Source organism: Neodothiora populina (assembly GCF_041146345.1).
Source record: "Neodothiora populina strain CPC 39397 chromosome Unknown canker_contig_14, whole genome shotgun sequence".
Lineage (NCBI taxonomy): Eukaryota > Fungi > Ascomycota > Dothideomycetes > Dothideales > Dothioraceae > Neodothiora > Neodothiora populina.
In genome coordinates this window covers 147974-174271 of record NW_027191408.1, presented here as the reverse complement: position 1 = coordinate 174271, position 26298 = coordinate 147974, and the positions used below count along the sequence as shown (strand labels likewise).

Below are 26298 nucleotides of genomic sequence, written 5' to 3'. Positions count from 1 at the left end.
GCCCTCTTGCCCTCGGATAAGTTGTGAACATTGCCCCCTCCGACAAGAAGACTTTCGAAACGATCATTCTCCGAGGCCCACTCTGCGAGAGGATCATACACGGCTGCTGCGCACGAGTGGCACACTCATCAGCCTTGATACTTCAGAGGCAACGCTTACAAAAGACTCACACATCTCGCTATCGCCACCGAAAAGAAGGACTTGGTCCTAACGATGAGTAATATTGGTGGGGGCCAAAAGTTTTGTCCGGCACTGCGCAATCAAAAAGCGTCGCATCAGGATGCAGAGAGACAAGACAAAATCGCACAGTTAGCTGTTGCGATTTCTTCTACATACTACGAGCGAGGGGTAGCTGTCGCCAATGGAAGGGAGTGTCCACCTTAGGTATGACTTAACGTGCATGAGAGCCTGACTTCAGATTAGATTGATAGCCAGCGCAGAGCTATCTTTTGTTTGGGTGCACAGTACAGGTACGCGCAGAGCTGCCAAGCCAATGTATCCCCTTTGAACTCACTACGTACTTGGATTCCTGGCTGTGGTTTGTACAATCGCCCAATGGCAGGAGATGGAAGTCTTCGAACTGGGAAGCAATAGAGACAATACCTCTCAGGCAGGTCCTCGCCCAATCAGATCGTAACATTTCCACCAGTAGGTCCATTGTTACAATGCAAGCATTACTTCCCATAGAATCAAAGCGATTTATGATGCTCTCTATCAGCAAAGGATCGATCCCATTGTGGTGCGCATTTGCAAGAGTGAACTAAAATAGGATGAGGCTTGCGGACTCACAGCTAGGGTGAAGAAGTGAGCAAGGTACATAAGATGCCCAGATCCATGAGGATCCGGCCGGGAGCGGCTGAGCAACTGTGCTCCTGTCAATTGCTCCATTCGCGTCTACCATCATCATCACGGGCCGTTCAATGCTTTGCTCTCGTTGAGATGCAGTACATTATGTGCGGCAAGTGGTGGGGGTGCTATAAAGTACCTTATACAGTCTAGCGAGGACTGCCTCGATGGTTGTCACATGAGTCATTCAATGCTGCGATGACTCCGGTCACTATACCTTCACTCGTAACAATGCGAAGGCAAGCACCTGATGAATTGAAGGTGAGAGGAGACGCCGCAGCAGTCGCCCAGACTAGGGCTCGGCCCGAAGTGCGGGAGGGAAGTCGCAGGGATGCCAGGGCATGACATGGGCAGAGGCAGACTAAGGCCAAGTGGGTAAGGCGGCTAAGATATCTACTGGTAAGCTGGGAGTTAAGTAAGGTCAGGTAAGGTAAGGTAGGCAGGCTGTTGTTGGATTGTGGATTGTGGACTGCAGGCAGGGCGACTTTCACATGCTTGAAACGTCTCCCACCAGAGCGTCACGGTTCGAGTGAATGTCTTGCTCAACCTCGAACAACTTATACTAGGTATACACAAAAGACAGCAAGAAGCGCGTAGGTTTGTTTGATTATAACTCTTTCTGCATATCATAGTCCAAGTAAACAGTGACATATGTGCTTACTTTTATTCCACCAGGATCAGTGTCACGGGAACCAAACCCATCCATCTTCTGCTACTGTGCCTGCCTTCCTCTCAGCCTGAGCTGCTTGGACTTTCCCAACATACGATATAATCTCATCGGATTGTCGTAATCCTATCCGTCACTTCAACTTCATCGACTCGCGACCCAGCAATCATTTGACCCGACCGCTGTTGTACGACTGCGATCCAACAAACACGACCCGTACATGAATTAGGCACAGTATATACAAGATCATGAAATTGAGGGATCCCACCGCTCAAGAACACCTTCGAGAGCCGCTTGCACATCCTCACTTGCTATACAAGTCGCACAAGCCTGACAGCGCATCGCTGCTGCCATCACATTCACGGCTGCCTCATCAGCAACACGTGCCCTTGATCAGGCGGCACGAGTCACGATGGCCGAATCAAACCATGCGCAGCAACCATCTTCACATCCAAACCCATTCGGCTGTATGTCTCTTCCACTGCTGATTAGATCCTTTCTTTCTATTCGACCATCATCAAGATTGTATCATCACGACAAAACTAATCATGGAGTTTACTTGGACAGATACCATCGGTCCACCTGAGGCAGACCTCTCACAACTTCGAGGACAGCCCATCTTGGACGACGTGTTACAAACCGGACTGGACCAATTCTTCGACAGCCCAGACAACAATGCCACAACTCTGCTGCAGAATCCCGCCGTAACGTCCTATCTAGACAATCCTAACTTTCCTTTCACTTTTGATGCCAATGCACCCTGGGGCTACCACGAACCTTCGATGACCAACGATTCGTCACATCCATATTTGCAGGCTTACGACTCGTCCCTCCGGCAGACTCAGGACAATGGAGATAACTTACATGTCTCGTCATACGACAACCACAATCCCTCCACCATATCAATGCAGCAACCACCTCAGGATGTGCTGAGCGGCTTTGGTATCGAAGAGGATGCGCCAGACGACGTCTTAAAGGCTGCTACTAAGCTTTTCGAGTATCGTTCTCAGAAGCAGGCTGCGAACACTCCATTGCAACGTCCTGCTCTACCTTCACACAACTCTGTCCAGGAACATCTGTCGTCACATGAGTACCGACCCCCGCAATCTTCTCACATGCGCATGCCTGCCCCACTTCAAGACTACAGCACGTCGCAGTACAACCAATCAAATGGCCATTTCCGTACCTCGATAGATTCGAATGCTGCATATAGTCCGCCTGCGAACCCCTCGTATATGCCTGCCAGGAACTCTTATTCGTCTCAGCAGCCTTATCAATTCGGCTCAGACAGCAACTTCAACCCGAACGGCTATAATGGGCCCTACCAAGGAGCGACGGACCAACACCACATGGACTTTATTCGTGGCATCGCTCGCTACCCAGGAGAAAGTGGAGTTCCTTCGGCCGCAAGTTCGCATCCACAGAGTCCCGTCACTTCGAGGCAGGACGGCCAATTCTCGACGACTCAACTCTATCCATACCAAGTCGTCAAGCAAAAGGCGAGCGCAGCTGCAGGCGCGACGTATCGAGAACGGCCGAGTCCGCGAAAACGCCGCAGAACGGCATCGGGGGTTGCAGTTGATGAACCTGCGCCATACGCTCCTCGCCCGGAAGCATCTCCAACGGTCGGCAACAGCAATAATGCCTCGAGTCCAGATGTCAACGGACAATCTCCCGGAGTCGCGAGCCCGTCAAGCGCTGACTCTGTCGCTGACGGAGATGATGCGCCCGCTGCGATAGTCAATACCAAAAACTCACTCAAGCGACGGAAATCCTCTGCTGCCGACAGAAGTCTCCGACAGCAAGACAGCACGGATGCAGCAGCGGACGCGGCAGCGGCAGCAGCTCGCAAGAATCTGACAGAGGAGCAGAAGCGAGAGAACCACATAAAGTCAGAACAAAAGCGGAGGAACATCATCAAAGATGGCTACAAGAACCTCAATGACCTTGTACCGAACCTCAAGCAAGGTGGTTTTAGCAAAAGTGCTACCCTGACAGAGACTGTGCGTGAGCTGGAAACGCTACAAGCCGCCAATGAGGTTGCGAAACAGTTAGTCATGCGCAGGCTCAACCTGTCGAAAGATGAACTGACGGCTCTCATGGACGAAGCTTGAACTGGAATCTGCCTGATACTATCCCTGGGATTTGTTCTTTCTTTCTTTTCTTGTCACGATTGTTTCAAATCTGAGCAGCGTCTATATGGACAACGTCTGCGTTGCAGGTTATCATCTTGGAATTGCGATACTGCCCCCTTGTCTCTATGCTTCTCTAATTTTCTCTTTTATTCTTGCTTGACTAGCTCATATTATCATTATAGAAGGAACACACATAACAACGACGACGGGCGTGATATGGTGCCTAGGATGGATCAAACAATGGGAACAAAACAATTCACTAGTTGACTGAATTGATGAAAGGGAAAGGAAAGGAAAGGACTCTATAGAAGCAAAATATCTGATGAAACTGTCTTACGATTTCTCTCTCTATTGTTTCTTCTTTGCCTCCTTGGCGTTCTTTCGATTCTTGTTTTCTTCATCTACTTTATTTCTCCAAATGATTCAAGGAATAGGGAAGGAAGGGAGAGAAAGGGGAAGGTGGGGAACAATAACACTTTCAATGTCTTCTCTCTTACATTTCTTGAAGAGAATAGTCACCAGGGGATACTTAACTCCATCGATCATCTGAATCTCAATGATGCTAATGGTCGACACAAGGTGCTCTGGTCATCCCCCTGTGTTCTGCTGTCTACCTTAAGGGAGGTACTCGGATGCCTTCTTTAATGTCTTCTCTAGCTAAGATTGGCACTCTACTTACCTTACTTCTTAGATGTCCTCTCAACTTAAGGAAGATGCCCTACCACTTCCATGCTTCTTTACTTGTATACTCTGGTGAGTTCCCCCATGTTCTCTGTTCAAGATCGCAGTCGCTTTCCTTTGTTCTGTCGCTTCTCCTTACCCCTTTCCATACAACGACTGAGCTCTCCAACGACACTGCACTCCTCGACGACCGGCCTCAACAGCGACAGGAGCTCTCCAATAAAACTCAATCGAAATATCACCTACATCAGCTGAGACTCAACACCTTGCTTTCAAAAATCCTTTGACATGTCCTTTTCCTGTCACGGTAAGGAAGAAACAATACACCTTCGAGGTCTTCTGTTCATGAGTTCGGACTTTTTGTATTTGAGCTATATATATATATATGTACAGCTCTAACATTTCTTCTTTTCCTACAAAGACGCGAAAAGGGGTGAACGGTAACATGAGTTGAGAAAAAGGGCATCGACGTAAACACCTAGAACCTCAAATCCCAACCAATCTGAGGACCAAGCTTAGGTAGCTCCTCAGCAACACTCTGCACATCCTTGTCGCCACGACCAGAGAGACAGATAACAATATCCTCGCCCTTCTTCATCGTCTTGGCCAGCTCGACGGCTCCGAAGATGGCGTGAGAAGTCTCCAGAGCAGGGATGATGCCCTCGAGCTGCGACAGCAGCCTGAAGCCGATGAAGGCCTCGGCGTCGGTGGCGGCAATGAACTTGGCGCGCTCGCTGTCTTTCCAGCTGGCGAGTTCGGGGCCGACACCTGGGTAGTCGAGGCCGGCGGAGACGGAGTGGGTTTCGTCGATCTGACCGTGCTCGTTCTGGAGGATGTAGGTTCGCACTCCGTGCAGCACGCCCTTGGTGCCGCCGGTTAGGGTCGCGCTGTGCTTGCCTGTATTGACGCCGTCGCCTCCTGCTTCCACGCCGAGAAGCTTGACGCTCTCGTCTTTGGAGAAGGGGTAGAACATGCCTGTTGCGTTGGAGCCACCGCCCACGCATGCCACGACGGCGTCGGGGAGTTTGCCGCGCATCTTTTGCATTTGCTCTTTCGTCTCGTCGCCGATGACTGATTGGAAGGTGCGCACGATGGTGGGGAAGGGGTGGGGTCCGATGGCTGAGCCGATGCAGTAATGAGTCGTGCTGAGACGGACGACCCAGGCGCGCATGGCCTCGTTGACGGCGTCGCGGAGGGTGCGGGCGCCGGCCTCGACGGCGATGACTTGGGCACCGAGAAGCTTGATGCGGAAGACGTTGAGGGCCTGACGACGGACATCCTCTGCGCCCATGTAGATTGTGCACTTCATGCCGAACTTTGCGCACACGGTCGCGGTCGCAACACCGTGTTGACCAGCACCGGTTTCGGCAATGATCTCGGTCTTGCCCAGTCGTCGGGCGACAAGGACTTGACCCAGTGCGTTGTTGATCTTGTGCGATCCAGTGTGGTTGAGGTCCTCACGCTTCAACCAGATGTTGGCTCCACCGGCGTGCTCGGTCAGGCGGTCGGCCAAGTGCAAGTGGCCGGGACGACCCATCCATTCGTAGTAGGAGCGGTATTCCTCCCAGAACTTTGGGTCCTTGACGGCGGAGTCGAAGCCGGCCTCGAGTTCGCGGAGGCAGTCCATGAGAGATTCGGGGACATACTGACCGCCAAACTCGCCGAACCTTGCGGGCAGGAGATGCTTCTCGACGGGACCGTCGGTGTTGAGAGCGTCCATCTGGTCGGCCAAGCCTGGTCCGGCGGGGACGTCCTCGTCCTTGACTACACCGTCGACGTGCACATCAACGGGCTCCTTTGCTTCGTTAAGGGTCTCGACAATGCCGACCTCTCTGGTCTGAGATTTGATGACCTCTCTTCTCTGGGTGATGGAGTCAAGGTAATCCTCAACTGCCTTTGCTCCCTGACCAGCAGGGGCCTCGGCGATAGTGGTGATGACTTGACTACCAATGACGACACCCTCTGCGATGCTGCCGACGCTGAGGTAGTGGTCTCTCGTGCTAATACCGAATCCGACGGCGGCAGGGACACCGCCAGAGTACTTGTGCACGCGGTCGAGGAGTTCGGGGAGGGCGGCGTTCATGCTGCCACTGGCGCCGGTGACGCCCATTCTTGAGACGACGTAGATGAACGAGTCGGCGATCTTGCAGAGGAGCTTCATGCGGCTCTCTGACGTCGAGGGAGCGATGAGGGGAATGTAGGAGAGACTTTTCGGTCTTGTCAGTCCTCTGCAACTTGCACACAACGGTGAGACAATAAATACCCAGCTTTCGTGCAGTGGTTTCTGAAGCGCACAGCCTCCTCTGGCGGCAGATCGACCATGATGAATCCATTGACACCGGCCTCCTTTGAATCCTTGAGCATCTTCTCTTCTCCATAACTCAACACAGGGTTGTAGTAGCCCATGAGCATGACGGGCGTCTTGAGGCCCTTCTTCCTGGCCTCACGAACCATCTGCAGGCATGATGTGACCGAGACTCCGTTGTGCAGAGCAATTGTGTTTGCCTTTTGGATGGTGGGACCGTCGGCGATGGGGTCTGTGAAGGGCATTCCGAGCTCGATGACATCTGCGCCACCGGCCTCCATACCGAGCATGATATCCGGCGTCTCATTGGCGGTAGGGAAACCTGCGGTGACATATGTGACGAGGGCAGGACGTCCCTCCTGCTTGCAGCGCGCAAAGGTGCGCTTGATGTGGTCCATCTTTTGTTTTTTTGATGATGTTATAGGTTTGGACAAAAGATGTTGTGACTGCGTGGATGGGCGGCGGTGAGTCAGTGGGGAGTAAATTCGAATGAATGCGGGCAGTAAAGTAGTGTAGAACAGATGTACTTTAGCAGGACGGAAACAGAAACAAAATATTTACCTAGAAAGCAGAAAGATACGTGATATTACTGAGGTCAATTGAGTCACAAACGAGACCAGTCATAGACTTACTGCGTCAGAGTCAACCAATTCCACCTTTCTTACTCGCTTTACTTTCTCTGCCTCGGAGACTCAAAAGACTCAAAAGACTCACTCAAAAACCGAATGCCCGCATTGCCGCACGCCACGCCACCTCCGTCTCTGCCTTATTTGCCATAATTACTCGTGATCCCCTCCGAAAGTCAAGCGTCCGAGCGCGGGGCGGCCTCGATCGTATCCTCCTCCGACTTCCGATTGCGGCTCCAGACTGTCCTTATCTTGTTGTTATCAGATTGATCTATCAAGGCTTTGTCCTCTTCTACCACATTTATACATGTCTGGGTCACTATAGCAAGTCCTTACATTGGACGATGCATTACCTGGACATATTATTGCGTGATCTGTAGCTTAATTGGTTCTCTGTCGAAGTGTCTACAGCGCTCAACAGACAGCACTGTCATGATGAAGGTGTGGTGATTGATGAAGCGAAGAAGCTGAGGTATCAGTATCTGTATTACTCTACCGTAGGTCAATGAAATGCCTGGGAGCGACAATGCCCGTCAGGAAGTAGAGAATGGATGCTATAGAGGAGGCGACCTCTGTTTTACCTAGCTTACAAACAAGTGCGATCAATGCTGTCCTTTGTCGGAACGGTACAACAAAACCGCGAGCAGTTTCATATAGCCGCCTTCCGGGTCATGGGCGCTTCCACTTCAGTCGTAGGTCCTCTAGCTGTACACTGAAACAGGTGTAACAGAGTCTCTGAGACCTTTGCTGTCATTGTTGCTTTCCGACCAGTCATTTCTGTACACTGGAAGACAATCAAGACAGTCTTGCCTGTTAGCACATTGTTGCTATTTTGAACGACAGCACATCTGCGTACCATACATGGCAAAGACCCTCTTCACATGTAGTGAAACCTCAATAAGATGTCACCCTCGTGTCCTTCTAATCTGACATGTGTATGTATGCGCTGTTCTTGTTTTTCCTGTCGTCTTTGCTTCCGTTATTGTCTTTGTCTCTATCGTATCAATAGTCCATGAAGCTATTGTCGAAAAGGAACAAACACTCGCTACAGTCACATCTCACTCTCACGCGCTGGTCGCTTTTTCTGCTCCTTTAATCTATAATTCCATTCAATTTCTGTTCATACCTTGGACATTCCTACGATCATCACGATAACACGAGAAAATCCTGCGAGACATGTCTTTTATGCGGGCCTTCGAAAAGGCCTTGAACAAGGACGGTGAAGAAGCAGAGTACGACGAAAAGGACATGAAGAAAAGTTCTACACGCGTCTATCCACCTCCCCCAGGACCGTATCCTGCTCCGCCCATCGATGTTGAACTACAGCAGGAGCAACACCTGCAACAGCAGACTCCTGCAGCTCACATGTTCCCAAGCTACCCTTCGAACCCTCCACCTCAGACTTTTGCACCAAGATCTCGTTCGGGCGTCTACCTACCGGCTTCGCTGCTTGCTCTCTTCATTGCCATTTTCGTCCTCGAGTCTGGTGTCATATTCGTCTACACCCTGGTCGCCCTCTGGAACACCGTCTTGAGCCCAACGATGGTTCCATCTTCCGGTCTTTCCGCCACGCCACCGGTATGTAATTGCCCAGCAGTGCAGCCAATGGTGTTCGCACTGGGTGGAAGTCAAGGTCGCGCAGCACAGGTCCAGGGAGACCAGCCGTTCGGAGTCTCTCCTTCCTTTCCGTTGCCATCTATAGTCACCGAGACCATCACGCAGCACCACGACACTACCGTCTTCATCAGTGCTTCTTCTTCTACTGCTACTCTATCAGCAAGCCCCATAGACACTACACTGGAAAGCCACCTGTCAGACCTGCATACTTCTTCTTCGGCGACAGTAAAGAACACAACTCATCTATCGACCTCTATTTCTTCTCATCCACTCTCTTCGTTGTCGTCACCGACAAACAGCATAGTGACAGTCACCAAACCGGTCCCGACAAGGACTGTCACGTCGACTGCAGATGAGGACTATGGCTTGCCGTCCATTACTACCATGACTGTGCTCAGCACGGCGACTGCTTCGCCGTCGAACACGCAGCTGGGCAGTACGGTTACTAGTGTTACGGTTGTCGGGTCGTCTGCTTCTGGGTCGGGGTCTGCTTCTAGTTCTACTTCTGGGTCTGCCACTGAGTCTAGTTCTAGTTCTACATCTGCATCTGCATCTGCTTCTGCTTCTGCTTCTGCTTCTGCTTCTGCTTCTGCTGCTGCATAACAAGCAACAAGAAAAGAAAAAGACTAAGAATACGAGGCCACGCAGGTCGTCCCTCGAGTGAACAAGAGCTTTATGTGTGCCGAGCTTGCAGTGACTATCTCCAGGACAGAACAGGGTTTTGTGTTCACTAGTCAAGAGAGACGTACGGGGATGTCATTATGAATTGGAGTAGACTAGCGGTTCTGCAATGACTAGGAAATGGATCCCGAGTCTCAATGTGAAAGAAGTGAGATCTCTCGAAAGGTGTATTTTTGTTGACATGTTCTGTCTGTTCTTGCTTCCTGTTTGCCTCGCCTCGACTTGCCTTGCCTCGCCTTCGGATTGCTACTACGAGCTCCAAAGCACATGATTCCAGGACCGGTATTGAATGCTCAACAGCACTTGATACTACTGATCTCGACTATAATACAGGGGCGTCTAACCCCTATCCTCTTCCATTCCTTCCAACCCATGGCATCAGAGGCTACAAAAAAAACCATTTCTCTGCCCGTCCTTTAAATACCAAGGGTAGGTGGGGACCTAATCTCAACGCCAATTCCTCCCCTATGACCCTCACACTGCCCTGCCCACACAACGGAACCAAGACCAATGACGACTCTCTCGCACAGAATATGCCGGTGAAAGTGTCAGAACTAGCAGATAATCACATCTTCATCTCCACCGTCTCTGTTCTTCGCCTCTACTCCCTCTTTTCCACCCTTTTTCCATCGTGCTCATGATCGTCTTCGTCGACAATGGTAATGACGTCCGAACCGCGCGCCCCCTCCTTTGTTCTCTGATTGGAGGCATGGCTTTGGTTCTGGAAGAGCAAGCGAGCGGCGGTGTTGTGCGAGTAGTTCCTGCGCTCGAAGTGACTAGACAGGTCGGTGCGGAAGTCTGGTTCTTTTCCTTTTCCTTTCCCCTTTTCTTTTCTCTTGCCTGTATCTCTGTCGCCGTGCCTGATCTGGCCATCTCCACCGGAATTGAGCAAAGGCGTGAGGCTGGTACGTCTAGTCTCGCGAACGATACCCTCGTCTTCATCGTCACTATCGCTCAAGATCTCGATTTTGACTCTCTTCCCGGCGCGCGCAAAGGAGGGCGAGAGAGAGGTGATGATGTCTTGCTCTGGTCGCTCGCGTTTGATGCCGTGATGATCCTCGCGTCTGATCCCGAGCTGCTTTTCGAGCGATTCTTTCTCGTCTTCCTCGTCCTTTTCTATAGCGCCATCATCGCCATCATCGCCATCATCGTCATCGTCCGAGGACGAAGCATCGGAAAAAGAATTGTACCCCAACCCCTCCAAGTTCCTGTTCCCATGCCTTTTCGCCAGTCTCCAGACTTCTCTCTCGCCTTTCGATGACGAAGAAGGCGTCGTCGGATGCCCAGAGCCAGAACCAGAACCAGAACCAAAAGCAGAAGAAAAGGAAGTGCCAGGCTGAGGAGCAGAAGAGATGAACTTTTTCTTTATCGCGCGCCATTTCTGCTTGGCTGTTGTCTCGGCCGTGTTGGTCAGGTGCGCGAAGTAGGGGATTGAGATCTTGTTCTTGTCAGTCGGTTCTTCTCCGAGTCCTTACATCGCATACCGGTAGTGGAGACATGGATGGGCAGAGGAAAGGTGGAAAAGGAGAGAAAGCTTACGTTGACTTCGCCCCGGATACTCTGCAGTGCAGCGCACAGGGTATCGAGTTCTTTAGTTTTGGACCTGGGGGCTTTGAAAGGGGCGTTACGGGGGGTAGAGGGGGGTGGGAGGATGGATTGTTTTGAGTCTTGTTCTTCTTTGTCATTGTCGTTGTGGTTCGAGGAGAAGGACGAGGAGCACGAGGAAGAGGGTTTGATGGGAGTCGAAAAGGGCGATGGCAGGCCCATCTTGCCGGACTTGTTCTTTCCTGTCTCCTTTCTCTTCTGTCTGCTCGCTGGATGAATGGAAGAGACTTGAGGGGCCGAGATGGAGTGGGTGTCGTGAAGGCAGAAAAGAAAGAATCAGAAGACAAAAGTGGACTGGTACAGTGTTACTTGCCTCGCTCACTTTCACCTGAGATATACATCTATATGTGCAAGGGCGCAAGACATGACGCATTGTCTTCTTATTCTCAAGTGTCAGTCCAGGTGAAAAACATGTATACACACTCTGTATCTTGACGATCGAGGTATTTCAGACCAATGACCCTGTCCAAGAGCTTTCTAACACCTGAAGAGATAAGGTATATACTTATCTCCAAGTAGAGCCATGTGGAAACACCATCGTCTCCAAAATGACCTCTGTGTCTGCCTAGGGTGGATTATAGTCAGGAAAGACTCTCATATAGTCTAGAATCCATCCCTTCTTCGTCTCTATATGCCCTTTCCTTTCCCTTTAATGACTACAGTTAGACAAGAGAGAGGCAACGGAAGGTGAGAACGAGAACAAATCGAATCCGACCCAGGAACAGAAATAGAAACGCCCTTGGGACCAAAATGGAGAAATAACGATCCATGAAGCGGAGACTGGCAAAGCTTTCTAGGTCGCCCACTCTTGACTCTGAATAGATAATGCTTACACCTAGTCCGTCCTGAAAATGCTTTGCCTCAAAGAAGCCAAAATCGCTTGATTAATTTCCTCTCGATCAGTTCTTTTCTTGCCTATTGTGCGAATACTTCACATTCCCCTTGCTTTATTCCATGTGTATGGATCTTGATGACGATGATGATTGTACATGTACATGTGGTAGTGATCGTGTGAGTAATGTACAGATGGTCTTCCTCTCCTCTCTACTACAACTACTACTTCTTCTTCTCATCCTGTAGGAGACTCTGGATGTTGGCTAGCTTCTGCTTGAGACCATCGTGCTCGGCATTCAACTATAGGGTGGAAGTCAGCAAGATAGTTCTTTCTCGCCCCCTGCGAAGGGAGGGAAAGACAGGGGGAAAGAAGAAAAAAGGACATACCTGAGCAAACATCATCTTCGTCCCCACCAGCTCTTGCTCCGTCTCTTGCACAGTCTCCTCCAACGCCCGATTTTGGTTCTGCACTTCAATGTTTCGCTGCATGATCCTGTCCATCTCTGCCCTCAGCTTCTCCTCTACTTCGGCAGGCTGCGCATCGACGACCTTCTTCAACTCCTCCAATTGGATCTTGAGACCCTCGTTCTCGTCCTCTAGTTTCTCGTTGATGACCTTGGTCCGTACAAGTTCCGAAGCGATGCCGACGTGCTCCGTGTCGTGCTGTTCGGCTCGCTCTTCGAGGTTGCGCACACGGGTGCTTAGATTTGCGTTTGTCGCGCGAAGATGTTCGATCTCGGCCTCGCGTTCCTTCTCGGCCTTGTGCTGCTCCTCCCATTCTGCAGCGTACACTGCAAGAGTTTGAGGAGTGATATTGACGGCGCAGGCGTCCCTCACAAGATCATCTGCCCTGTAGATCTCCTTGTCAATACCCCCGGCGGACCCGAAGAAACCAGACTCCAAGATCGAATTCGCCGAAGGGGTTTTGTCGATATACACATCGAACAGCCTCTCCTTGAGATATGTCGCCAGCTGACTCATATCCTTGATGTCCATCAGCGTCTTGGCGTTCTTCTGCATCAACACGATACCGAACTTCAGAATGGCACTCAAGCCTTCACTCAAGATGAGATCATACACGCGCAGTACCAGCTGCAGCGGGAAGCGATATGCAAAGAGAGTGAGGAACCATTGCGTTGCGTAGAGATTGGGAGTCACTCCCTTGCGGTGAAGGTGACAGTAGAGAGCGGGCTCAAAGTCCTCGAGCAGACGCTCGAACTGATATAAATGAAGATGTAGCCCAGTCATCTCGGCTGTAAACATTGACCGCAGATCGTACTTGGACATCATGCGCACGAACAGGGTAAAGGCCTCCTCTTCGGGCATGTTGAACAACAGAGGCATTGCGATAAAGTTCATGCCTTGAGCATAGCCGACAGCTTCGTCGAAAAGGGCGTAAGCCTTGCACAAGCCAAAGAGTCCTTCTTGAAGGCCAGCACTGGCAAGGTATTTTGAGTAACTCGTTCTTGCGCCCAGGTCACGACGAATGGTCTTTTCCAGCTTCTGGATGGCAATCTTGTCGTCACCTGACCGCCTTCGCTTGTCGCCAGAGCCATCTCCATTGTGCTGGTCTTGCGATGGAGCTGGAGAAACAGCAGTGGCAGGCGTCGAGGCATCCGACTTGATAGATGAGGCGGATGAGGCCAACGAATCCTCGGCGGTGGCGGTTCCACTCCTCGTACGTGGTGCCCCTGCTGGGCGGCTCACTTCCTTGTCGGTACCTCTGACGACAAGCTCTCTGTACATGATCTCGAGGTCTGCATTCTTGCTGTCGGCCAAGACCTGCCACACGACACCACGGATGGGCTGAGGGATACCGTTGGCGATGGCGCGGTTGAGTTGCTCGCCGCTTGTGCGAGCGACTGCAGCAGGACCCTCATAGACGACGGACTGCCAGAGGTCCCAGTTGACCGTGTTGCCATCTTCCGGAGGCCCTGCAGATGGACCGGATGCCGTGCCTGGAGGTAGTCTCTCCGAGAGCTGGGCAGGAACAGAAAACGAGTTTGATCGTGCGATGGGAGGCGGACTCAGGCTGTTCTTAGCAGCCACCTCGCTGGCCAGGCCTTGCATACTACCGGATCGGGCTCTCTCTTGTCCCTCAGGGCCCTCCTCGTTTGCGACAGCCGGGGCCGACTCTTCCTGCATCCTCAGAAGCTGGAACCTGTCTTTCAGACTGCTGCGTTGAGAGGCCGGAGCCCTCTCGTGCAAGTCGACCATGTCGGCATTGCTGCCGAGAGTGACTGTGCTCGAGGCGGTATTGGATCTGGCGTGGTCACCCCGTGAAGGAGAAACAGCCTTGTCTTTACGCGAAGTCGCTCTCGAGAACCAGGCAAAGGGGCTGGACACTTTGCGAGTGGGTGGGGGCGGATGGACGGGTGTCGGCTTGGCCTCTGGAGGTGGCGGCGGCGGTGGATAATTGACCGAGGGCAAATCGCCGGAGAAGCCCTTCACAGGCTCATCTATCGATGCCACACTGCTCTTTGATCGTACATGTGACGGGATGGCAGACTTGGGAGTGCTGGCGCCGTGAGGCTGTGGGGGTGGTGGATAATTGACAGCAGGCAAATCGCCAGACAAGCCTTTCATGGGCTCGTCGACCGATGTCACGCTGTTCCGTGCTGGGACGGGCGGAGGAATGTCAGGCTTCGATTCGAGTGCAGCACCGGGCTGAGTCGGAGTAGGATCATTGACATCGCCTGCGATGGTGTGTCAGTGCTGCTGAAGAGATTGGAAGACGACAGAAACATACCGAGGCTGACGTCGTCCATGAATGCGGTGGATATGCGTGGGTCGGAAGATGAGAGTGTTTCATGTTGGACGGAGTCGTCTGTGTCATGTTGTTGTTGTTCCCCGGTGGCTTGAGCCCTGTGCTCTGCATCTGCCAATGGCGCTGCGTCTGCTTCTGCGTCTGCTTCTGCCTCAGCTTTCACTCCTGCGTCCGCAGACGGATCCGTCTCGTGATGGGCTCCCGTCGGTGCTGCATGGTCGATCTCGGCAGTGGGTGCATGATGATCGACGGCCGGGTCGTGATCCGGAAGGTCTTGTGCGAGGATGGTGGCAGGAGTAGACCCGGCGGCTACTGGCTCAGTGGTGATAGGCTCGTCGGTGATGGGTTCCGTGGTTATGGGGTCGGAAGCAACTGGGCCGGCGACGATGGCAGGAGGAGGAGGATGAAGCTCGGCTGCAGCATCATGGTGATCATTTTGTGAGAGGCTGGCCACTATGGAAGCTACACTCTGTCGCTTGATCGAAGCATTGTCGTCGGTCTCGACGTTATGCTCCTGGCCTGCCTCATGGCTCATTTCGTCGGTGTGAGTGGTGTGATGGGTGTCGCTGTTGCTGTTGCTGTTGCTGTTGCTGTTGTCTGCCGGGTGTGCTGCGCTCGGAGTGGGCTCGTCATTGATGTCCTGGGCGTCTGCAAAGGAATCGGTATCCTGTCATTGGAGTAAATAAGCCGAGGTTCACAAGGTGCTTTTCAAGGTATGCACGAGTGTGGATATGGTGATATGGTGATATGCAAATATGCTGCAGTCGTCCTCTAGAAAGGCGGTCGGATTCGGAGTGCCTGCTGCTTCGGGAAGCTGTCCGCATGTCACAGTGTACCTTACTGTATACAGAGTACATGCAGCACCTGAAACACCATACATTGAATAAGGTAGAAAAGAAATGTAATAGAACATACCACATCTTTTCCCTCCTCCTCGCTGCTGTCCATCACATCATCTTTCTGGATCTCGACCTCCTTGTGAACGAGATCCTCTGCCTTGGCGTCTTCGGCCATTGATGCTTGTACACGAATACTTTGGTTGTCCGAGGCGGCCTTGTTCTGTGTCTTAATTCCAGCCGATCTAATTCCACTCCGGCCTCGTCCTTGTCTGCTGTGGTTTTTTATCCTCTCGGAGAAATCATGCGTGTTCTTGAAATGTTGCTCAGGGCCACCAGGGCTTTTGCTGTCTTTTCTGATCTTGCTGCTGCTGCTGCCGGAAGTGCGTTGTCCAGTGGCAGGATGGACTGACACAATCTCCGCCTTCACCTTCATCGGGGGTTTCTGGCTTGCGCTTGCACGCTACGCTTGGTTGCTGCACCCGGTCCGCGCTTTGTTCTCTGTCTGTCTGTCTATCTAGCCTTTCTCGCTCTTGGTCGGACAATGATATTGGTCTCTCTGTATTATTCTCTGTTTGTACCCTTGTTTAACAGGAAAGAAGAACTCGAGGGAATTGCCCTCCACTCTTTCTATCTGATCATACACGAGATATGCTCCCGAGGCAACGGCGCCGTTTCTGTCTACCTACCTATCCACAGCTTGCTTCCCTTCCTCGCTGCTGCTTCTACCGGTGCTTGGAGACACGGCTCACCCTACGACACCAACGGTCAAGGGTCAGAGGGTCAGAAGACATCGTTGTCTAATTGTCTTCTTTTTCGGTGAAAGCAAGCTGCAAATGTCACTCCCGAGAAAGCACTCTTTAGTCACAACTCTCTTTGCCCATCCTACCCCTATTACCCCTTGTATTGCATCTACTGTATGATTCTATGCCTTTGCTCACATTCAAGGGCGAGGACAGCAGACGAGAGGTGTTCGCATCACCGTTTCTGCCACACCATCTTCCCTGCCATCCACGTTTGCAGAACCTCGCCTTCGTCGTTCATCACCACAAAGTCTGCCCTACGCCCTGCCTCGAGCTTCCCTCGCGACTTGTCGCCCATAAAGTCTGCAATGTTCTCAGTCACGCACCTCACTGCCTCTGCCACGTTACATCCACTCCACTGCATCACGTTCCGCACGCATTCCTGAAGACTTGCACATCCTCCGATCAGCGTCTCTGTTCCGTCGATGGTGACCTTGGTTCCTGTCTTGCGCTGCTGATGCAGGATCTGCGCGTGACCGGGATACACCCCGTCTTCCAATCCCGCCAGTTCAACGCTGTCCGTGATGAGCATGCACTTTCCCGGGCTTGCGCGAAAGAGCATCGTGGCCACACTGGGATGCAGATGGTTTCCATCTGGGATCATGCTGTAGTAAGGTCCTGCCGTCTCGTCCGAGGGCGGTAACGTAGCCAGCCCAGCGAGTCCGGGTTCTCGGTGATGCAGTGGTGCCATTGCATTCAGTACGTGCGTCAAGCCTGTCGCGCCTGCTTTTGTCGCCTCCAGACCTTGCGAATAACTTGCCGAACTGTGTCCTAGTGCGACTTTGATGTCTTTCGACGTCAAGTCCTTGATCAATTTTGTTGATGATGCGGCCCCAGGCGCCAAAGTCACAAGCTTCAACGTCTCAGAATCCCCACCGCAGGGTCCGTATACTTCACGTGGCGGCTGGGTGGCATCGTGGAACAGGGAAGAATCATGAGCACCCTTCTTTGCCGCATCTAGATAGGGCCCCTCGGCATGGGCACCGAGTAAGGACGCGCCGTCTTCGATGACACGAGGTTTCAGCGAAGGTAAGATCTATTCGGTTCCTCAATTGTCAGTACTGCGTGTAGTCTTGCACCTGATTCAAGTCGAACTTCAAGGCCTCTCATTCACCTTTTTAAAGTCCTCTGTAGAGACTGTAGGGATCGTTCCATAGAAGCCCGTCACGCCCTGGGTCACCATATGCTTGGCTACCTTGTCGATTTGGGCAGCATATTGTTCTTCGTCGGTGAAGTGCGTGAAGTGGAACCCGAGTAAACCATTGGTCTGCAATTCCAAGAATCCGGGCGCGATTATACCCTCTTCTAGATCTACAGCCTCTCCTCCAATGTATCCTGTCCTGGGCAGGATCAGACCAGTGTCATCAGATACGACGAATTGATCCACGACCAACCGGCCGCCTATGCAGAGACGGCAGTTCAAGAACGTCGTGAACCAGCCGGACATGCTTATGAGGACCTCAAAACACACTCAAAAATTAAAGTTGCAAGGGAGTATGTATATCAACATAGACATGAATGATAAGTATGCCTCACATCAACCATGATCGTCGGACTATGGTGCGGGGATTGACCGACGGCTCGAGGACCCTGCGTCCGGTCGACCATCTTTATTTACCATTCTCCATAGTGGAAATCATCCAAAAGTGTCTTAGAGCCTACCTTGTGGTCCACAGGCTTTATTTCACAACACAACAATTGAAGTACCATCAATCTGGCACCGGCAATGGCTGAACCCAAGATGATGAGGTTAACACAATGCAGATCGATCGACACGGGCATGGCGGGCGCGACGCAATCAAGGGGCAGTGGGGCTGGTGAGGTAAGAGGTACCAGTATTTGTACCTAAAAAGGTACCTTACCTTAACCTGGAAGGGACGCGCGACCACAACTTCCCCATATGACGTATTAGCCAAGATAGCCGCACCACATATGCATACCCGTTTCCAAGTTCTGCGCCAATGGTGTAGGTATCAATCGAGGTTTGCTGGTGTTAGTTCTCTCACTCTCTCCTTTTTCCTTTTCTTGTTTCCCTAATCATTCCTTGCTCTTCGCTGGTTCATTCGGTTCACCCACCTCGCTCATCATGGCGGAAGAAGAACCTCTGCAGCAGCACGCTCCTGGCGGGCATTACTCGGGACACAACAAGATCCCTACCATTAACCAATTCATCGATAAGCTTGACAAGGACAAGAAGGATCGTGATCGCCAGATTGATCAGGACATCAAGTCCAGGAATGCCCAACGCCCTGCGACGGGGGGAGACGTCCAGGAGCATCATGCAACCCTTCACCCGAAGGAAAACCAGAAGCTCGTGACAGACCCAACTACCGGAAAAGAAGTCATCATCGAGGATGTCAACAAGGACATGGTGGAGACGGCTAAGAACCCAATGGTAAGCTCACTTGATAGCAGTGAAAATTCAGGCATGAACACAACACTGACAAAAGTCAAGCTATCTGTTCCCAACGCCAACCTCGGCAAACCAACTGTATGTTTAGGCCTGGCGGCTGCTCGCGGAGCATGACTAACATAGCTCAGACTGTGCAATCATCTGCTACTGACTCTCCAGCCGACTACAAGCACAATCAAGATGTCACCGCGCCTCCAGACCCCGTGCAAGAAGGCAGCACGTCTGATGTGCCGATTCATGGAGAAAAGACCAACATTCTGTTCCATCCGACGCCCTCGGTCAGCTACGAACCTACCTTTGCTTCTCTCGAGGCGAAATCCAACGTCCTCTGCATTGGCATCCTTGTCTCCATCATTGTGCTGGGAAAGATGTTCGGCGCCTCGCTGAAAGGACTCATCCCACTTGCCATGTGCGTCAGCTCCGGCGTGTACCTTTGGGCCAAGGAAGTTGTGCGAAGTGGCAGAGAAGTTGAGTGGGACAGCGAAAAGGAAAGGGGAAAGACGGTAAGCTTGTTTGCGTATGGCAAAGTTATGTTTCATTGACTCGATACAGGCCACCGCCAACCTCCTCCCCGAGTCCGTTGAATGGATGAACACTCTTATGGGCATCGTGTGGGGTCTCGTGAACCCGGACATGTTCCAGAGTGTTGCAGACACTCTTGAGGATGTCATGCAAGCTTCGGTCCCAGCAATGATCGAGAACGTCCGCGTCTCTGAGATCAACCAAGGTATCAACCCGATTCGCATTCTCAGTCTCCGCGCCCTGCCAGACGAGCATATGAAAGAGATGAAGCAGGCAATTCATGAGGAGAACAAGAAGACCAAGGATCCTCAGGAAGCTGCTGCAGATGAGGAGGGTGGCGATTACTACAACTTGGAGGTTTCTTTCGCCTACCACGCTCCCCCGGCTGGCAAGAGAAGCGGAGTCTCTGACCGCGCCAGAAACATGCATATGCAGCTCGTTTTCTACTTGGGGGTTAAGGGCCTTTTTGGAGTTCCGCTGCCTATCTTTGTCGAGTTGCAAGAGCTTGTCGGCACCGTTAGACTGCGACTCAATTTGACCCCAGAACCTCCGTTCCTAAAGACTCTGACCTTCACGCTCATGGGTGTACCGCACGTCCAGGCTGGCTGTATCCCTATGATGGAGAAGGGCCCCAACATTCTCAATCTCCCACTGATTTCCAACTTTGTCAACTACGCCATTGGTGCGGCGGCTAGCATGTACGTAGCACCCAAGTCGATGTCCATGGACATGAGAGCGATGCTGCAGGGTGACGACATCACCAAGGACGTCCAAGCTCTTGGTGTCCTTTGGATCAGGATTCACCGCGCTGTTGGCTTGAGCAAGCAGGACAAGCGTGGCAGTAAATGGGGAGGAAGCGACCCTTACATTACCCTCACCTTTTCGAAATACGGCAAGCCCATGTACTGCACGCGTGTCATCACTGATGACTTGAACCCTATCTGGGAGGAAACCGCCGCGTAAGTTGGATGAAACTCGGTGTCGGAGTAGAACACTAGCTAACAATACGACAGACTCTTGGTGACTCCCGAATTGATCAAAGCAGACGAGAACCTCAGTGTCGAGCTCTGGGACTCTGACCGTCACAGCGCCGATGACATCGTTGGCAAGGTCGAACTGTCCATGCAAAAGATGATCCAACACCCCGGCAAGATGTACCCGCAGGTCTCGAAGCTCGCTGGTATGGATCAGGACAGTGAGATGCCTGGAGAGCTCCACTGGGAAGTGGGCTTCTTCGGAAAGCCTCAGTTCAGACCTGCATTGCGTACCGATGGAAAGAACAAGGCTCTCCCTGATGCTCTCAAGAACAACCCGGACCTCCAAGACGAAAAGGGTGCTACAAACACCACAACCGACGACGCCGTCCAGCACACCCCTCCTGACCCTCTGTGGCCAAGTGGTGTATGCAGTATTGTGGTTCACCAAATTGTCAACCTTGAGCTCGAGAACGTCAAGGGCACCACTGGAAGTAGGAATGGCCGCGAGTACGAGCCTGCCAAGCCATATGGTGAGGACGGCAACGAAGAGGGCAGCCACCTGCCTACCAGCTACTGCACTATCTTGTACAATGATGAGCTTGTAAGTAGTTATACCTTCCAGTATCTTCATACTATTTACTGACTTTATCCAGGTATACCGAACTCGTGCCAAGGCTGTCAGCAGCAACCCTATTTTCAATGCTGGAACCGAGCGTTTTGTTCGCGACTGGCGATCCACTGTTCTCACGGTCACCGTTCGCGACTCGCGCAACCGTGAGCACGACCCCATTCTCGGTGTTGTTCCATTGAAACTCTCAGACATCTTGGAGACATCATCTCAGGTCACCAGATGGTACCCTCTCGATGGCGGTATCGGCTTCGGTCGCATTCGTATCTCTCTCCTCTTCCGCAGCATTGAGACTCGTCTACCCCCTCAGATGCTCGGATGGGATGTTGGTACTTTCCAATTCACTTCCGACCGTGTCACTGCCATTGACTACCCTCACCACGCCAAGATCAAGATGAGGACAGGAGGTTCTATCGCCAAGCTAGCTCGCACAAGCTGTCACAAGAACCCCGAAGGAACAGGCTACTACTGGGATGTCACTCCCGGCAGTCACAAGGACGCTCCTATGCTTCCTGTGAAGTACCGTTACCGCAGCCCCGTCGTGTTCGAGTTCCATCTTTCAGGCAAGCGAAAGGCCGATGCTTATGCCGTATACTGGCTACAGAACCTTGTCGACAATGAGCCTACCGAGATTGACATTCCGATCTGGCGTTCTTCTGCTTCTGCTCGTTTGGTGCAGAACTACATCACCGAGGACAATGCTCAGAAAGCCATGCCAGGTCTCGATGATCTGGAGGTTGTCGGCAGACTCAAGTTTGCCGGTCGCTTCAAGGCCGGCATGGACGAGAGCCACGAAGCCTTCGTTGCTGATAACGACTCGCGCGAGACTTACGAGACCTGGGAAGCATGCCTCGCAGAAGGCGTCCGCCAGCGTCTGGTGGAGAAGGAACTTCCTGATAGAGTGCAAGCACTCCACGAAGAGTCGCTCACAGAAGGACGTGACATCCTCAAGAACGCCGACCCAAGCGAGAAGCAGAAATGGCTGAGCAAAGACGGTGACGACTGGAGCGGAGCGTTTGGCGAAGACCCCAAGGCCTACATGGACAGCGAGGGCCGCAAGAAGCGCGAACCCGGCGTCGAACCTCCTCTGCACGACCCCAACAACCCAAGCTCCGACGATGACAGCCACGCCGACAGCGACAGCGACTCTAGCAGTGGCGACCTAGGCGTCCTCGACGCCTCAACAGCCCAGACATCAGGAAACGGCAACGGTGCCTCCCAACGCCGCAAGTCAACCGCAACAGACCGCACGAGCGGCACCGGACGCGCATCCTACGACACGTCGACCACAACCAACACGACTGCCTCGTACGACACGCAGTTCTCGTCCTCGTCCAAGTCTGCAAACTCGCAGAACAAGCGCACAGAGGAGCGCAAGCAGCGCGGTCTGATGCAGTGGAAGCCCGCGCGCAACCTCAAGTTCGCAAAGGACGAGGGCAAGATCGGCATCAGGAAGCTCAAGAACAAACTCACTGGTGGACTTGACGGCCGTCAACCCGGTGTTGAGACTGAGACGGGATGATTGCCCTGTTGCCTCTTTCTAGCAAGCCTGTCTGGACCTTTGGTATCCTGATGACGAAAACAAGGGGTTGGTTATGGGTAGGTGGCAGTGATTACGAAAATAAAGACGAACCTATCCTCTGTCTCTTTTGTTGTCATGCACGAAACGTTATGGCTCGGTAGGTTGGAGGAAACGGAGGTTTTTTTCCTTTGCTTCTGTCTTGATTAGCAACAGCAGCAGCAGTAGTAATACCATTCACAGTAGTTTTTACTAGCATTAGTATTCAAGTAGTACACACACCTAACGCGGCAATGGTTATGATTACGAAAAAAAAATGTAATGGGTTCTTTCTGATTACTGTTCCGTCCTCTTGTGCGCATGGCTTGATTCCTCTTTCTTCATGAGTTGGGTTGTCTGTCGTTGTGGTACAGTAGCGGAAATGTACGGACTGCACTTTCTTGTTGTTGCACAGCTTGCAAGTGTAATACATTTTTCACACTCTGCTTAGAATAATTCGAGGCTCCGTATATTCATGGCGACGCCGATGGTCGGTCTTGCGCAATCAGAGAGATCACATCTAAAATCAATCACCAAGACTTTCATAAGATTGGAACGTGAAAGTGTGGACACAAAACTCATTCACATGGACGGGCCACAGACGAGACACGACACGATAAAAATCACAGATAATCAGGAAAGAAGAGTAGACGAATCGAGGGTCATAGAACGTTTGGATTGATTGATGATATTCTCGTTGGTATCGGATTCTTTTCCCCTCGCCCTGCCATCCCCAGAAAGAAAAAGATGACAGGGTAGTGGTTTTTGGGTATTTTGTTTGTTCAAGGCTGTTAGGATCAGGCACGATTGGCCATCTGCAATGGACTACTTTTCTTTTCGCGTGGCATTAGCAGGACAGAGAAGCGGTCGAGCACAACGTGTTTGAAACAATGTGCGGATCGCAGCCAGGCTGCTAATGTCGACGATACGAATAAGCAATTTAAGCAGAGGTCTCGAGGTCCTTCTTGAGGGTACCGAGGTACTGCTTCTTCTCGGCGGGGGTCTGGTAAGCACCGTGACCGAACTTGGAAGAGGTATCGATCCACTTGAGCTCGACCTTCTCGAGGGCGCGGCGAGAGGTGTGGATGAACATGCTCTTGCGGAGGGTCATGACTCTCTTCTTGACTCCGGGAACGCAACCCTTGAGGAGGACGAAGTCGTTGTTGACGTTTCCGTAGCGGACGAAACCACCCATGCTGGAAAAAAGGAATCAGTATATTGATGGTGACAGAAACAGAAAGAAAACTTACGGGGTGATGGTCTTCTTGGAGACATCGAACTCGGTGGAGGCGTTGCCGGCGTCCTCACCCTTACCGATGCGGTAAACCTTGTGGTTGACCGAGGTACGGTGGTGGTAACCCATTTGACCGGCACGGGCAACAGTCCACTGGACGTGGGAAGGATGCCATGCACCGATACAAGCGACCTTACGGAGACCCTTGTGAGTCTTGCGAGGAAGCTTCTTGGTGCCCCAACGGGAGGTGACACCCTGGAAACCGTGACCCTTGGTGATGGCGATGCAGTCGATCATCTCGTCCTGCTCGAAGATGGAGCTGATCTCGACGGGCTTCTCGAAGAGGCCGTTGGCGAAGTCGATCTTGTCGGCAATGGAGCCACCGTTGACCTGGATCTCCATGAGGTGGGCCTTCTTCTGCTTGAGAGGAGTCTTGCCGATCTGGGTGTGGGCGAGGACACGGACGACGGTGCAGTACTTCTTGATGCGCTCGAGGTCGCGGGTGATGGACTGGCCGTTGTTCTCCGAGTGCTTCTTGGCGTACTTGGTGAAGGCCTTCTTCTTGCTCTTGTACCAGTTCTTGTAGAAGCGACGCTTGACCTCCTCGTTCAAGTGCTCGGCCCAGACGGTGGTGAGCGAACGGAGACCGCGAGGAGTCTCAATGTAGCCGACGAGACCAACGACGACCATGGGAGGAGTCTCGATGACGGTGGCAGCCTCGACAATCTCCTTCTTGTGGAGCTTGGCACCGGGACGGTCAAGGTCGCGGACAATGGTGGTCATGCCGGCCTTGTAACCCATAGCAGCGGTCAAGTGCACGGCCTTCTTGGGGTCATCCTTGGGGAAGGACTTTACCTTTCCGCGGCATCTGGTGGCCCTCTTGCGAGGCAAGAATGCCAGGGAACCGTGACGAGGAGCCTCTGTTGGGAGAGATCAGGTCAGTAATTGCGCTTCTGCTTGATCCTGTTGCAATTGCATTGTTGCAACGATGGAAGAAGAATTCATTGCATACCGAACTTTCTGTGAGACATGGCTGCTTGTGTTAGTATGGGTTGTCGAAAGAAGAAGAGGAAAGGAAAAAAAGAAGCAGGAGCACACGCTCACATGAGAAAGTCGGCAGGCGGTAGCTTCGTATCGCAAAAACTCGGTCCGGCCGTGTAGGTGCGCACGCTTAGCGAGTCTTGGCAGGTGGATTTGTGAGCACGGTGGATTCTGAGATTTTTCTGTCTTTGTGGTCAAAGCACTTGCTTTTGGCATGCAATTCTCCCGCCAAGATTCGTTTTCACCAATCCATCATGACCCCAGCGAGATGCATGGACCAGGCAGGGCGTCTCTTTCTGTGGTTCTTGAGGCCAGCCATACCTACGCAAAGATTCAAGTCCGATTCCGTCCACACGGCGACCCTGGGCGTCTCGACACCTCTTGTACGTGAGATTGTGCTCGTCGTCAAGTCTTCTTTTCTTCTTTTCTAATTGGACTTCAATCGCATTGCATATCGTAGCAGCTTAAGCTATGGCTCTACATTATTCTTATCTGTAGCATCATCATCTGTGCAGACGCAGAAAGAGTATTCGATACTCGTCGTGTAGCAACCATTCAAGTCCCGACATGTTTCAACTGCAGTTGCTACTAAGCGCATTGCTGGTCATGTGTACTGACCCTGTCTGTCCATCTACCGCAGTACTCTTAGATAAAGTTGGGTGTCTTTGTTCCGCACTCACGGTGGAGTAATTAATCCTTTGCATTCCCTCAAAGTATACATCTTTGTTGAAACTGGAGGCAGCCATCCCCAGTTGTATTGTGTCTAGATAATCATCTCACACGATTCTATCGCAGAACAAGCATAGAAAGTCACTCGAGTTATGCTGCGTGAGCATACCAGACTGTATAAACTCCACCTCCCCATCCATATACCCTCGAGAACAGAAGTCTTTCCACAACATCGGCCTACCACCTACATAACCACCCATACTAAACAAAATATAGTAGTCCACCAGTGAAGTAACCATCGACACGGCGGAGTTTCTACGCACCCTTATATACTTCACGATGTCCTGCATAGATCTTAGCTTCGCCTAATGCCATGATCATCCATCCACGTACACAATTCCCAATCCTTCTCAAGACAGTCACATCCACAAAGCCCTCTAACCAATGAGTGCAAATCTTGGGAATTGAACTTAATCTACTACCTTTGTGAGAACAGATAGGGCGAGGACTACGGTCTAACAAAGTGTGCTGGTACTAGCTTTCTTGTCGATCCATACATAGCGGATATACCCAGAGAACGAGAGATTGAGTGAGTGGTACACCGAACTCGATCGATCATTCCATGATCTTATACAGTAGCTACTATTAACCAGCGGTGTCCATACTCACCTTCTGGAAAATTGGTATGAGGCAGATTTATCCAGAGCTCGTCTCTAAGACCTGACATCCATGACGGAGTGATCGCAGGCACATAGCGTTTCGACGACCTACTGATATAGACCAAAAGCATACTATCGCATGAACGATGTACCTAGACCAGATCACGCACAATCATTTCTAGATAGAAGTGATC

General features: G+C 51.9%; 6 protein-coding genes across 6 annotated transcripts; 2 read left to right on the top strand and 4 right to left on the bottom strand.

Annotated features, from left to right (window-relative positions):
* Nucleotides 1-1925: 1925 nt before the first annotated feature.
* On the top strand, nucleotides 1926-3627 carry AAFC00_002027 (uncharacterized protein; the record flags this gene model as incomplete). Its single annotated transcript, XM_069341297.1, has 2 exons — nucleotides 1926-1980; nucleotides 2081-3627. The coding sequence occupies 2 exons, from the start codon at nucleotides 1926-1928 to the stop codon at nucleotides 3625-3627; spliced, it is 1602 nt and encodes a 533-aa protein (XP_069201368.1).
* A 1180-nt stretch (nucleotides 3628-4807) lies between these two features.
* On the bottom strand, nucleotides 4808-7032 carry AAFC00_002026 (uncharacterized protein; the record flags this gene model as incomplete). The annotated part of the gene is made up of 2 exons (XM_069341296.1): nucleotides 4808-6536; nucleotides 6593-7032. The coding sequence occupies 2 exons, from the start codon at nucleotides 7030-7032 to the stop codon at nucleotides 4808-4810; spliced, it is 2169 nt and encodes a 722-aa protein (XP_069201367.1).
* A 5187-nt stretch (nucleotides 7033-12219) lies between these two features.
* On the bottom strand, nucleotides 12220-15299 carry AAFC00_002025 (uncharacterized protein; the record flags this gene model as incomplete). Its single annotated transcript, XM_069341295.1, has 3 exons — nucleotides 12220-12297; nucleotides 12385-14693; nucleotides 14747-15299. The coding sequence occupies 3 exons, from the start codon at nucleotides 15297-15299 to the stop codon at nucleotides 12220-12222; spliced, it is 2940 nt and encodes a 979-aa protein (XP_069201366.1).
* Nucleotides 15300-16578: 1279 nt separating this feature from the next.
* On the bottom strand, nucleotides 16579-17850 carry AAFC00_002024 (uncharacterized protein; the record flags this gene model as incomplete). The annotated part of the gene is made up of 2 exons (XM_069341294.1): nucleotides 16579-17439; nucleotides 17518-17850. 2 exons carry the CDS (start codon nucleotides 17848-17850, stop codon nucleotides 16579-16581), a joined length of 1194 nt encoding a protein of 397 aa, XP_069201365.1.
* Nucleotides 17851-18489: 639 nt separating this feature from the next.
* On the top strand, nucleotides 18490-22465 carry AAFC00_002023 (uncharacterized protein; the record flags this gene model as incomplete). Its single annotated transcript, XM_069341293.1, has 6 exons — nucleotides 18490-18798; nucleotides 18859-18894; nucleotides 18945-19319; nucleotides 19369-20297; nucleotides 20352-20916; nucleotides 20969-22465. The coding sequence occupies 6 exons, from the start codon at nucleotides 18490-18492 to the stop codon at nucleotides 22463-22465; spliced, it is 3711 nt and encodes a 1236-aa protein (XP_069201364.1).
* A 976-nt stretch (nucleotides 22466-23441) lies between these two features.
* Nucleotides 23442-24766, bottom strand: AAFC00_002022 (60S ribosomal protein uL3; the record flags this gene model as incomplete). Its single annotated transcript, XM_069341292.1, has 3 exons — nucleotides 23442-23697; nucleotides 23752-24655; nucleotides 24748-24766. 3 exons carry the CDS (start codon nucleotides 24764-24766, stop codon nucleotides 23442-23444), a joined length of 1179 nt encoding a protein of 392 aa, XP_069201363.1.
* Between the last annotated feature and the right edge of the window lie 1532 nt (nucleotides 24767-26298).